Source organism: Drosophila simulans, chromosome 2L (genome assembly GCF_016746395.2).
Source record: "Drosophila simulans strain w501 chromosome 2L, Prin_Dsim_3.1, whole genome shotgun sequence".
In the NCBI taxonomy this organism is placed as follows: domain Eukaryota; kingdom Metazoa; phylum Arthropoda; class Insecta; order Diptera; family Drosophilidae; genus Drosophila; species Drosophila simulans.
In genome coordinates, this window is record NC_052520.2 from 23,268,243 (window position 1) to 23,280,783 (window position 12,541).

Here is a 12,541-nt window from a genome sequence, read left to right on the forward strand (position 1 = left end):
GTCCCTAGCATAAGAGAAGTTAAATTTTTCCACTTTTATATTATCGGCTTTTGTTTTGTCTTGTATATAAGACAATACATCCGACGATGTTTGATCAGGGGCAAGCCGAGAAACAAAAATTTGTTTCTTTAGTGGAACCACCGCGAGGGGTTTTGGCGCTGCAGATTGTATTTCTGAAGCGCCAACTTGTGCCGGTAGTCCGGACTCAATGTTCCCTTGTGGTGGTAAACTAATCGAGACAGGTGGAATCACTGGTTGAGAAACCAATGCGGACAATTCGGAATTTTTAGCAATCATAGGGTGGGGTCCATCCACAGCTGATTCATCGGATTGCTCCGAATCTTTTTTAGCTGCCGATCTTAGCAGCATATGTGGATTTGCTGCGATTGACAGCTGATCAGTTGTGGAGTCCTGTTGATCATTTGCCCGTGGTTGCGGGGCCTTAGGCAGCCTACCACCAGCGGCTTTTTTGCGCTTTGGAGATTCATCTAATAGCTTAAGGCCATTAAACTGTGAATTAAGCGCGGAAAGAAGATCATCGGCTCGACGAAAACTATCTCTAGCTACGCCAAAACTGTTGATCAGTTCTTTCAAGCCACCTTTAGTTTGGCGCATAAACGATTTCATCTCGTTCGCAACCACAAGGCAAGCATCACAACAGTAATTTAGATTTTTACCCTTTGCTAGGTCATCACTTGTACGGCCATTAAAACCAGCGCACTTAGTATGCACCATTCTATCACATAGCCAACAAGTCATTTTTGGCTGCTCAGGTTTTATAACCTGGCAACAATTTTTATAAAAGCAGACAACATTTACGGTTTCCATATTTAACTGAAATCAGACCACTGTGCATGCACGAAAACACAAAACCAAAACTTTCAAGCCAGCTGTTAAAAGAACCGCACGAGAGCAGTCTGCACGCTGAGAAATTTAGATTTTGTGTGGGAGAGCGAAGGAGAGAGAGAGAGAGAGTGAGAGCGAAAAGTGCAGTTTATGTGCATGCAAAAAACAACACCAAACACCACTGCAACGCACAAAAAGGGAGAGTAAACAAAACAAAGAGACGAAAAATGCAAGCTACTTTGTATATTTGTTTAAACTACTGCACAAATCACAAAAGAATCACTCGCGAAGCGAACGGATCATTAAAAATTATGTTTATATATATGATAATTAAAGAAAATTTTTTAAAAACCGCGGCTGGTTTGACAAACACAAAGTAAAAACCGGGGAGCAAAAAAAAACACGACCGTTCGCTTTGAAAGCTATAGACGATGACGATTTAAATTAGTAGACAATGAACAAAAAATAATTTGGATCAACAGATCGACACAATCTATACGGTTTTGTCGTCCTTTAAAAATTCAATTTATTAAGGAAACTAGAGAGCTTATATTAGCAGAAAAAGAAAAACTTGGATACCCAGACTCGTAATCTGCACATATATTTGCATAAAATAAACAACATTAATATATTTGTAAAATATGTCGGTCAAATGACACTAATAGACGCTTAAGTCTTAAACATATTAACAGAATGTAACTCTTGCCAATATTGACCGATTTGCGGAGCAAAGCCAACGCATTTAATGAATGTGAATGATTTTAATTCCGATATTTTTGATGCTAAGTCTCAAACTCTTCAGTTTGGAATAAGCCCTTTACATGCGTGGATTCGCTTCTTTGAATTTGTTTTAAAACTTGCATACAGAGCTGATCTTAAAACTTGGCATGTAAAGGACTTTGATAAACCTAAATTAGTGGAACGAAATCATTTTATACAAAAACAAATGATGGAGAAAATCGGTCTCAATGTGGACAAGCCGTTACCGAATGGAAGCGGAAATTAAAATGATGGCAATACAGCCAGAAGGGCATTTTCTAATACAGCCTTACTGTCGTCAATATTAAATATTGATTACGACATTCTTTATAGCTTTTATATTATTTTAATAACGATTTTCTCAGAATACGATATTGACTCAGAAAAATTTAAAACATTTTGAAAATTTTTTTTTTGGCCTATCAGAACAAATATTCTTGGTATCCTATGTCACCTACTGTTCACAAGGAGTTAGTTCATGGGCATCAAATTATAGATAATTGTTTGGTGCCTGTTGGCTGTCTTGGTGATCATGCGTCCGAATCGAGGAACAAATTATATAAGAGCGATCGGAGAAGACATGCAAGAAAATGCAGTCGCCTAGATACTATGACCGATATTTTTAACAGAGCTCTAGATACGTCTGATCCTTTGTTGTATAGTACATAAATACTATTTATCTAAAAGAAAGACAAAGGAAAAATAAAAACAAAAATATGCCTTGGAAGCGATCATGATGATCATGGTGATTGCCAGGACATCGACTAGGGCGAGGAGAACGATGAAAGAGAACTTCTATAGAAAGATCATGAACTTCATGTAATAGCCTCAACGAAGAGTTTTTTTAAATGAATAAATAATAAGTTTAATTTTTTTGTAAGTATAATAGCATAACAATGACAAATGATAAATTTATTTTTTATTTTTTAATGACAAAATGATTTGGACCATCATATACATCTTAATATGATTTTATTTTATTTGATTTTCTGTATATAATATCAATAAAATACGTATATTTACAACATTTTTTTTTTCTTTGGATCGTTTATATGGCAGTTATATGAAAGTTGGCCAAATTACTTGTAACTTTGTGAATCATCTTGGGGGAAGTAAAGAGTAACACAAACCAAATTTGGTGAAGATAGGTCATCATTTCGAATTTCTGCCAAAAAAACGCATAAAAAGAGTTACAGTTAGAGTTATGCATAGTTAGAGTTATGCATGGGAAGAGTTATCAAATCCAAAGCTGTATAAGACATTAGGGAAGCCTTAAGAGATATCGTGTGTTATTATGGAGTGCCCAAATTAATAGTAATGGGCAATGAAAAGTCCCTCAACTCAGCCTCTATCAAACTCATGTTGACAGACCAGCTGGTCATTGAGCTCTATAAAGCACCTCCGTATAAGAGTACGGTAAATGGAAAGATAGAAAGATTTCACTCCACACTCTCCGAAATAATGAGATGTTTGGAAGGAGATGGAACACATAGGGGCTTCGAGGAACTTCTCGATAGAGCCATCTATGAATATAACTACACTGTCCATTCTGTCACAAAAAAACGAACTCTAGAGGTATTCTTCGGCAGGATAGCTACCGTAACTCCAGAAAAATACGAACAAGCTAGACTGGACAATATAGACCGACTTAAGAAAAAACAGCAAACTGACATTGAATACCACAACCGGACAGGAAAGCCCATAAAGACCTTTATCAAAGGGCAAGAAATTTTCGTTAGGGTTAATACAAGATTAGGTTCTAAGCTGTCAAGTAGATTTAGGAATGAACTAGTTAAGGAAGACCGAAGTACTACAATATTAACAGAATCAGGGAAATTAGTACATAAAAGTAACATTAGATCGTGATTGCTTTCAGGATACTTACTGTGGTCACATCAATAGACAAGTAGATCATAGAATGAACATACTGACAGAATTCTATTTGAAATGATCCGACTTTGACAGATGAGTTGGCCATAGGTTTGCAGAATTAGATTGGGCTCGTGAAAGAAGAAATAGCGTTGTGAATGCGTTTCTGCTGAGCGAGTTTAAATTGAATGAGATCAGTAGCATACTTGAAAACAATAATATGCCGATTCCTGCCTTGACGGTCGAATAAATGTTAAAACTTTCAGACGTTCTCGTTTTACACAACGGAACTACAATTTGTATGTCATTAAAATTCCCATATTGAAATCAGTTAATTCCTTTTTTCTTATATTTCCAAACAAGATCAGTAAAGAAAAATAATAATACCATTAATTCACCAATTAAAGAAAGACGAAATGTTCGGGATCAATGCCTTCTGCAAAGGTTCCAATGGTCTAAAAATATGTTAATGTAAATTCATTAGTAATTTTGGCAAAACCTTTTTCTAACAGAACTTTAAATAGAAATCAATCAAGGTGTCAATGCAGAACACATACCAGAAATAGAGGAGATGGACGATAGATAGATAGATAGGAGATAGGCTGATATTGCTTAACGACTTCAATGGCACGGTGGACTGGAGGGACATCAAGAGACGATTGAGCGGCACTAACGTTCCTGAACGAGACCCAAAAAAACCTGCACCACCACTGATACAGTGACTCCATACGAGGTGGGACGCCTATGAATTCTCTCGCTAGAAGCACTCAAGCAGCAATTTCATCCGAATTACACATCCGAGTTGCACAAACCTCGAACGCACTCAACAATAAACAGTGTTCGGCGCAGCGATACTTGTGACGATTATTGTCCTCGTCTTTATAATAAATTGGTGCTGCAGGAGAGGAAAAATGGGTAAATCTTCAATTCGACGCCCCTGGCCTTCAAACCATTAATGCGGTGCCCAAACCACTACGAATCACCCCACCCAATTGATTCTCTCAAATCTTGTGTTCCTACATTGTTTCTGGGTAAACACAAGTGCCCAAAATGCTGACCAGAGGTCTGCATAGTCTCCGCTGCCATCAACGCCAACGAACAGTTAAAGCGCGACATCAGCACTTCTTCGCTGCGCCGCTGCCGACGCCCGCTGCGAAGCTGCCGACGACTTCACTTGATTGCTAGGGACTTAGGGAAACATTTTGTATGATAGTTTTAGTTTCAAATGATCAATTACAATAAACGGTCGCTTGCGATCTACAAAATTAAAACAAATTAACTGTAATTATTAACTTATATATAGTAACATATCTACACCCACTACATACAACCACACACACTATTGTAAACAATCACACACACACATTAATGTCTAAGTACGAAATGTAATCAAAGATCGAGAGCGCTTCGATTATGCTTAGCTGTCATTTACGCACAGCAAAGTGCAAAAGTCCGAAGTCCAAAGTCTAGACTCTGGGGCGAGCCAACGTCCACGTCCCCTAAACATTCGATCACTTGGTGAGCCAACTGAAATAACAAAAACTTCCGCCCACACAATCGTCTCAGGATTCTCAAACGGGAGAATAGACACCTCTCTTTTCGGGAGAATAGACGTTGATAACTTTATTCTCTTAAACTTCGCTCTTAAGCTATCCCAATCTGCCTATATAAACCCAAACATGTCCCCATACAGTAGTTCAGTTTTGAGTACGTTATAAATCGCGATAACCCTGCTAAGCCCACTTCAACTTTGAAGTCCACTATCCAACCTAGTGACAACCCAAAGGCTCTAGTTCTCCCTTCATTGGAAATAATATAAACGTTTAATAATACATAAAAAACCTTACTGTGTTCTTTATTAAACTCTCGGTCTGAATTCGTAAATATATATATATATATATATATATATATATATATATATTTATATATGTATAAGTGCACGCGCAAAATTTAGTTTGCTGAACCAGACATACAGATTATATAAAGATATCATCATCAAATATATAATTGGCAAGACAAACAGTACAACCAATTTTGATTTACACATTTATGGATTGCTTTTCTGTTTTATTTAAATAAAAACTATAAACAACAAACTGCATCCCATATACATAAAAAAAATGTCCAAAGCTCTCGCTTAAACTATTTCCGAAACATCTCACATCAAAGATTTTTGGTCGAGGGGCGCTAACCTGGTGACGCGCGGTGTAATAACATATCTAAAACCTAAAATATGTAAAAAACTTAACAAAAGTAAGGAAATAATTAAAGAAAAAAATACTGAAATAGTAAACATTGAAAATACAGTACCTGAATTATACCCAGAAATGGGGGTGGCAACATGAGTCAACAAACTCGCGCTGCGTCTTTGTCTCTAGAATTTGTATGCTGAACCTCAACCTTCTAGCTTTTATAGCTGCGAAGTTTGCGACGAATTTCCGGTACCATCCACACAATCGCATGAAACTCCGCAAACTGTTCAACTTTTCAAGCGTTTTGGTAACGGAAAATCGGTGATCGCGGCTACCTTTTCAAAGTCCGTTTGAGTTCCCCGTCACCGATAATGTGGTCCATATAGCGACGTTAAGCCCGCGCTTTATGTGCATCTATATAGATAGTATCAAGATAACCTGTTGATAGTATCTTCCAGTTTTGAGGGCTATTTAAATTGGCTTGGGGAGTTAGCCCTGCACTTAAAGCGCGGGCTTAACGTCGCTATTTGGACCACATCCTTCTCTATAAAACTATTGACCTTGCGACAGTCAAGGCAAATTCTCACTTTTCCTTGTTTAGTTACCATTACGATTGTCAATTTCGGCATACATCGCGGGAGACGGGGAAATACCATTGCTTCACATCAATCAAGGGAGAAACTAAATTCGTCTTACCTATCCATCCTGACTAAATTAGGGAAAATAATTGACCACATTTGCCAACTTAGCTTTGCCACCTTCGTGATGGTACAACATACAATTTCAAAAGCTTCTTGACATCGCCGTCTTCCACGTCCACCTTTAGAAGTCCTATTATTCGTTGGGAACTACCGTCTGCGGTCGCAGCTTATCCTCTTATCGACTTGAAATTCTCGCATTATATCGCAGCTTTTACAAACTCTCCTCCGACACAACTAATCGACGCGCCTCAATCCAACAATCCATAAACCAGGCGATTCAATAAACGAATCGGTAAGAACGGTCGGGGATCTCGAGGTCCTGTCGGGATAAGACTGATGTAATAAAAATTGGCTTTACATATTCTAACGTTTTTCCAAAACAATTTCAATCGACGAGAACTACGAGATTTCCGTTTAAGAATTTCTGGGGATTCTTTGAGATTTGAAAGGCAGACAATGCGTTACTCAGAAATTGTGAATAAGCAGGTTTAAGTGATTCGTCAGGGAGAGGGATAGAGCCACACAGTTATTGGTGTTCTCTAGTGATCAGTCATGGTTGATTGATTTCGTGCGGCATTCGAAGTCTTCGGATTGACTGGCAACTTCGACTTGCCGACCTTGAAGTTTTTTGAACACTTGTTGCAATTTGGTTTATAGGTGTTTGCTGCACCACACCCATAACAAAAAACTCGTCTTTCGGATAGACATTCTTGGTAGCGGTGTGCTTCGACTTGGCAATTCCAACATACTAGTGAAAAAGCTTCTATGTCGTTCTCCCTTCCGAATGTGGACCTCACCTCATCTTCAGTCTCCTGAAATACCTCGGATATCTCACGTTTAAACGGAGAACCTTTCGTATAGCCACTACATCTTCTGATGTCAGCCAGGAATGCCTCACGTCGCTTACAGATTTCTCTCAACTCTGACACCGTTCTAAAATCGATATTCAAGTTTGTTGGCTGTCAAGGGCTGGTCAAGCTGATCGACTAACTCTGATACCGTTTCATAGAAACTATTGTGGTAGGATGAACACTCACAAGGCCCACTGTACCATGTGGGTACAGGTGGTATGATCATACGATCATATCACCGTTAGGAATAAGAATATTATTGTTATCTCACTCTTACTTATAAGCTAGCATTAAGAGATAAAAATGTATACACAGCTCACTCACAAACGCATACACACTTGAGAGAGCTTAAGAAAAGTGGAATATGCGAGACGCGGCATTCGGTGGCGTGTAGTTGAAGCGAAAGGTCGATTAAAGAGATTGTGAGATTATTAAAAAGACTAAGTGCCTATATTCATTTTTCGGCGTCCACAACATCAGAAGTGGTCATTACCCACTATGCCTGACACTAAATGGAATCAATTTTCAGTGCTCCAACTAAAGAAGTGGTTGGAAGCTCTTGGACGCCAGACTTCCGGCACTAAAGCGGAATTAATAGTGCGTCTGCAGGCCATTTCCCCAGAAACGCGTGGCGATTCACCGCCAAATAACGGATCAGCAGCAGAAGAGGTGGAAGAATTGGATGGAGATGCAGCCTGGCCAAAGCAGAGGGAACCACAGGGTGGAGACACACGCACGATCCCGTTCGACGAGCAGTCATTGCAGTCAGAATCCCCGGAGAACCTCGATCTGGATCAGCTATCGTTGGTGGATGCAGAGAGAGCCACTCTAAAAAAGCTTCGGGACGAGATAGAGGCAAACATGGCTGTGCTGCAGAGGATCCAAGCGGATATCGACGACGCGAACAAGAGCAAGTCTGCTCATGCTCGCCAGATCAATGACGTCATCAAGAACAACAGCAACGGAAACCACGGCAATGTTAACATATGCGCTAACAGCACCGACGCCAATGTTAACAGCACCGACGCCAATGTTAACAGCACCGACGCCAATTTTAACAGCACCAAGGTGACTATCGCCGCTGATAACATCGATACAGGACATACCAGTGTTGGAAATGAAACCGCTGGTAGTGTTGTTCAGCACCAGAGTCGAAATGTAAACAAGCTTCTGGAATCTCCTGCAACATCGCTTGCCTTGGCAAAAGAGGTAACGATGGAGTTTGATGGCAGCTTATGTGCGCGCAATTGGGTCACGCAGTTTCAGAACATCGGAAAGATTTACAATTTGGACGACGGATGCATGCACATGCTGCTAATTGCCAAACTAAAAGGAAACGCACAGCGCTGGCTCCACGCAAGCGCCACACGCATCCTAGAATCGACCGACCAGCTGTGCGAACAGTTAATCTTGACATTCGAGGTCAAGATGTCAAAAGGGGAACTGAGGAACGCATTTCAAAAACGCGAATGGCATCCGGATGAGAAATTTGCTGTTTACTTCGAGGACAAGGTGATGCTGGCCAACGACATCAACATCGATCTAGAGGAGCTCCTGGAAAACATCATTGAAGGAATCCCAGCACCAGCGTTGCGCAACCAGGCGCGCATACAGTGTTTCTCCGAGCCGATGCAAATTCTGCGGGCTTTCTCGGAAGTCCGTCTGCCGAAGCACAAAACAGGGAGCAGTTCATCAAAGCGCCTTACTGGAGGAGATGCAGCCGGGAAGGACTTACGTTGTGCCAATTGCAACTCCAAAGGGCACTTCGCCAGGGAGTGTCTCAAGCCAAAGAGGGAGCCCGGATCCTGCTATGCCTGTGGGGCATTTGGACACTTCGTCGGACAATGCCCGGAGCGCAAGAGCGCCAATATCAATAATTATGTAAGACTTGTCAAGATTTTTTTTTCACAATAGCTATAAAATCCCATTAATTACAGAATGCCTCATAGACACAGGGAGTCCAATATCATTTACAAAGTTAAGCAATGTATCCAAGGAAATTAATTTAGAATTCGCTTCAGAAACCTATTTCGGGCTGAATAAAAGCCAACTGACAATACATGGAAAAATCTTATGTTACATTATAAAAGAAAAAGTTAAATGTTATTTTTATTTGTACGTGGTCCCAGACGAGTCTATGAGTCATAATGTAGTTCTTGGACGAAATTTCATGGAAGCGTGCCAGTTAAAACTAGATCCAGACGCCTTGGGAAGGATAACGGTCAACCCAGTCGATAGTAAAAGATATAGAAAAGCAAATAGTAAAACAATCAGTTCTATTGTTAGTGAAACAGTTAGTGAATTAGTTAGTGAAACAGTTAGTGAATTAGTTAGCGAAACAGTTAGTGAAACAGTTAGTGAAACAGTTAGTGAAACAGTTAGTGAAACAGTTAGTGAGACAGTTAGCAAAACAGTTAGTGAGACAGTTAACGAAGAGGTTGATGAAACAGTTAGTCAAATGGAGAATGAAACAGTTAATAAGACAGTTAGTAAAACAGCCAACGAAGCGAATAGTATAGTCAGTCAAACTGTTAACGAAGCAGGTAGCAAAACGGTCACCGAAACAGTTATGCCTTTAGCCAACTTTACAACGGATTCCGAACTTTATGCTGCGGTTGTGCCCAGTTATGAAGAAGCTGTTAGAGAAATTTGTAGCATTGATCACTTAGAGGATGAGCAAATGAACTTCATATGCGGCGAAAACAATAACCAAGCCTTAAACAGTCAGTTAAAGGAGATTATTAAACGCAACTACTTAAGCGTTAATAAGCCTACCGAGCCCTTAGTCAAATGCGAAATAAAACTTTGTTTAGAAACGTCAAAACCATTTAGCTGCGCCCCAAGAAGACTTGCCTACTCTATTTACTATTTAAAACTACTATTTAAAGAGGGAATTATTCAACCTAGTAAATCAGAATATGCTTCACCAATTGTTTTAGTCAAAAAGAAAACAGGAGACATACGACTGTGTATAGACTTTAGAAAACTGAACAAAGTTTTAATTAAAGATAATTATCCGATACCGCTTATCGATGACCTTTTAGACAAGCTAGTCAACAAAAAAGTTTTTTCGAAGCTTGATTTAAAAAACGGTTATTTTCATGTATTCGTTAATAAGGAATCAGTTAAATACACCTCATTTGTTACACCGTTAGGGCAATTCGAATTTCTCAGAATGCCAATGGGCCTAAAAACTGCATCGGCGGTGTTCCAAAGGTTTGTAAACAAAATTTTCGAGGATCTTATAAGGGATAACAAAGTAATTGTATACATGGACGACATCATGATTGCTAGCAAGAACTCGGAGGAGCATTTAGAAACCTTAAAGGAAGTGTTTATCAGGTTAGCACAAAACAAATTGGAATTACGAATGGATAAATGTGAGTTCCTTCAGACAAATATTAAATATTTAGGATTCATTATAAATGGTGAAGGCATTAGGGCTGATGACAAAGGAATAGATGCCATACAGCATTTTCCAGTTCCAGACAAAATACAAGCCGTTCAAAGTTTTCTGGGCTTATGTTCATACTTCCGTAGGTTTATAAAAGATTTTTCAACATTAGCGAAACCTTTATATGACCTTTTGAGAAAAAATGAAAAATTTAAATTTGGGGAAAAGGAAATGAGCTGTTTCTCAACTCTTAAGGAAAAGCTGGTGCAGGCACCGGTCTTAGCAATTTATAATTTCAAAGACGAAATAGAACTGCACTGTGATGCAAGCGCTCTTGGTTTCGGTGCGGTGTTATGTCAAAAAAAAGAGGATGGAAAATTACACCCAATATTTTATTTTTCAAAGCGAACAACAGTCGCTGAGGCAAAATATCACAGTTTCGAATTGGAAACAATGGCAATTATTCACGCACTGCGAAGATTTAGAATATATTTATACGGAAAACGCTTTAAAATTATAACTGATTGTAATTCTCTTACTTTGACGCTTAACAAGATTGAACTTAATCCGCGAATAGCTAGATGGGCGTTAGAGCTCCAGAACTACGATTATGAGCTCATACATAGAGAGGGTAAAAGGATGCAGCATGTTGACAATTTAGTAATCTGCCAAGGCAAGGATAAAAAAGTTCAAGAAATCAAGAAACTGCTGGAAAAAAATGAACATAAGTTGTTCGAAATGAGAAACGGAATAATTTATAGAAAATGTAACGACGGAAGACTTTTATTTTATGTTCCCACAGACATGGAAGATCATATTCTATATAAATATCACAATGAGATCGGACACATAGGTAGAGACAAAATGTTAGATGTTATTTCTAAATCTTATTGGTTTCCCAATGCCAAAGACAAATGTTTGAGCCATATAGAAAATTGTTTAAAATGTGTTGCGTTCTCCCCTAAGACAGGCAAGGAAGGATTTCTGCACTGCATTCCGAAGGGCAGCAAACCGTTCGAACTAATACATATCGATCATTACGGCCCAGTCGACTCAGGCAGATCCAAAAAACACATTTTTGTTATCATCGATGGTTTTACGAAGTTCGTACGTTTATACGCCACAAAGACCACTAATACAAAGGAAGTCATTACAGCCCTGAAGGACTATTTTAGAGCATACAGCAAGCCTAAATGCATCATTTCAGATAGGGGAAGTTGTTTTACATCCAAGGAATTTGATGACTTTATGTTAGAATTCGATGTTAAGCATATGAAGATTGCGACTGGTTCACCCCAAGCAAACGGACAGGTTGAAAGAGTCAATAGAAGCCTAGGTCCAATGATAGCGAAACTGGTACAACCAGAGAAAGGCATATATTGGGACACAGTAATAGATAAAGTTGAGCACGTCTTAAATAATACACAGCACCGCAGCATCAAACAAACTCCAAGCAGAGTTCTTTTTGGTTTAGAGCAAAGAGGAAAAATAGTAGACGAATTAAAAGAAAAACTAGAGGAATTAGAAAATATTGAAGAAGGTAGGGATTTGGTAAAAATTAGAAATGAAGTTGAAAATAATCAAAAAAAGGCTCAAGCGTATAATAAAACACATTATGACAAGACCGCCAGACAGCCATCAGAATACAAAAAAGGAGATTATGTGATGGTTAAAAATTTTGACAGTACAGCAGACATCTCTAGAAAATTGATTCCAAAGTGTAAAGGCCCATATGTTATATCTAAGGTGTTAAGAAACGACAGATTCTTGTTAAAAGACGTAGAAGGTTTTCAGATATCTCGTAACCCATACCAAGGTGTCTGGAGCATCCAAAATATTAAGCATTGGATAGGCAACAAGAAAAATAAACGAAGACACAATTAATCAATAATAATAATATAATAACAGATTAATATAGTATGTACATAT

At 38.8% G+C, this 12,541-nt stretch overlaps 1 protein-coding gene across 1 annotated transcript; it reads left to right on the forward strand.

The window, feature by feature from the left end:
- The first annotated feature begins 7,477 nt into the window (after nt 1–7,477).
- LOC120284948 lies at nt 7,478–10,077 on the forward strand. The gene is made up of 2 exons (XM_039294641.2): nt 7,478–9,099; nt 9,156–10,077. The coding sequence occupies exons 1-2, from the start codon at nt 7,717–7,719 to the stop codon at nt 9,165–9,167; spliced, it is 1,395 nt and encodes a 464-aa protein (XP_039150575.1). The 5' UTR covers nt 7,478–7,716; the 3' UTR covers nt 9,168–10,077.
- The last annotated feature ends 2,464 nt before the right edge of the window (nt 10,078–12,541 follow it).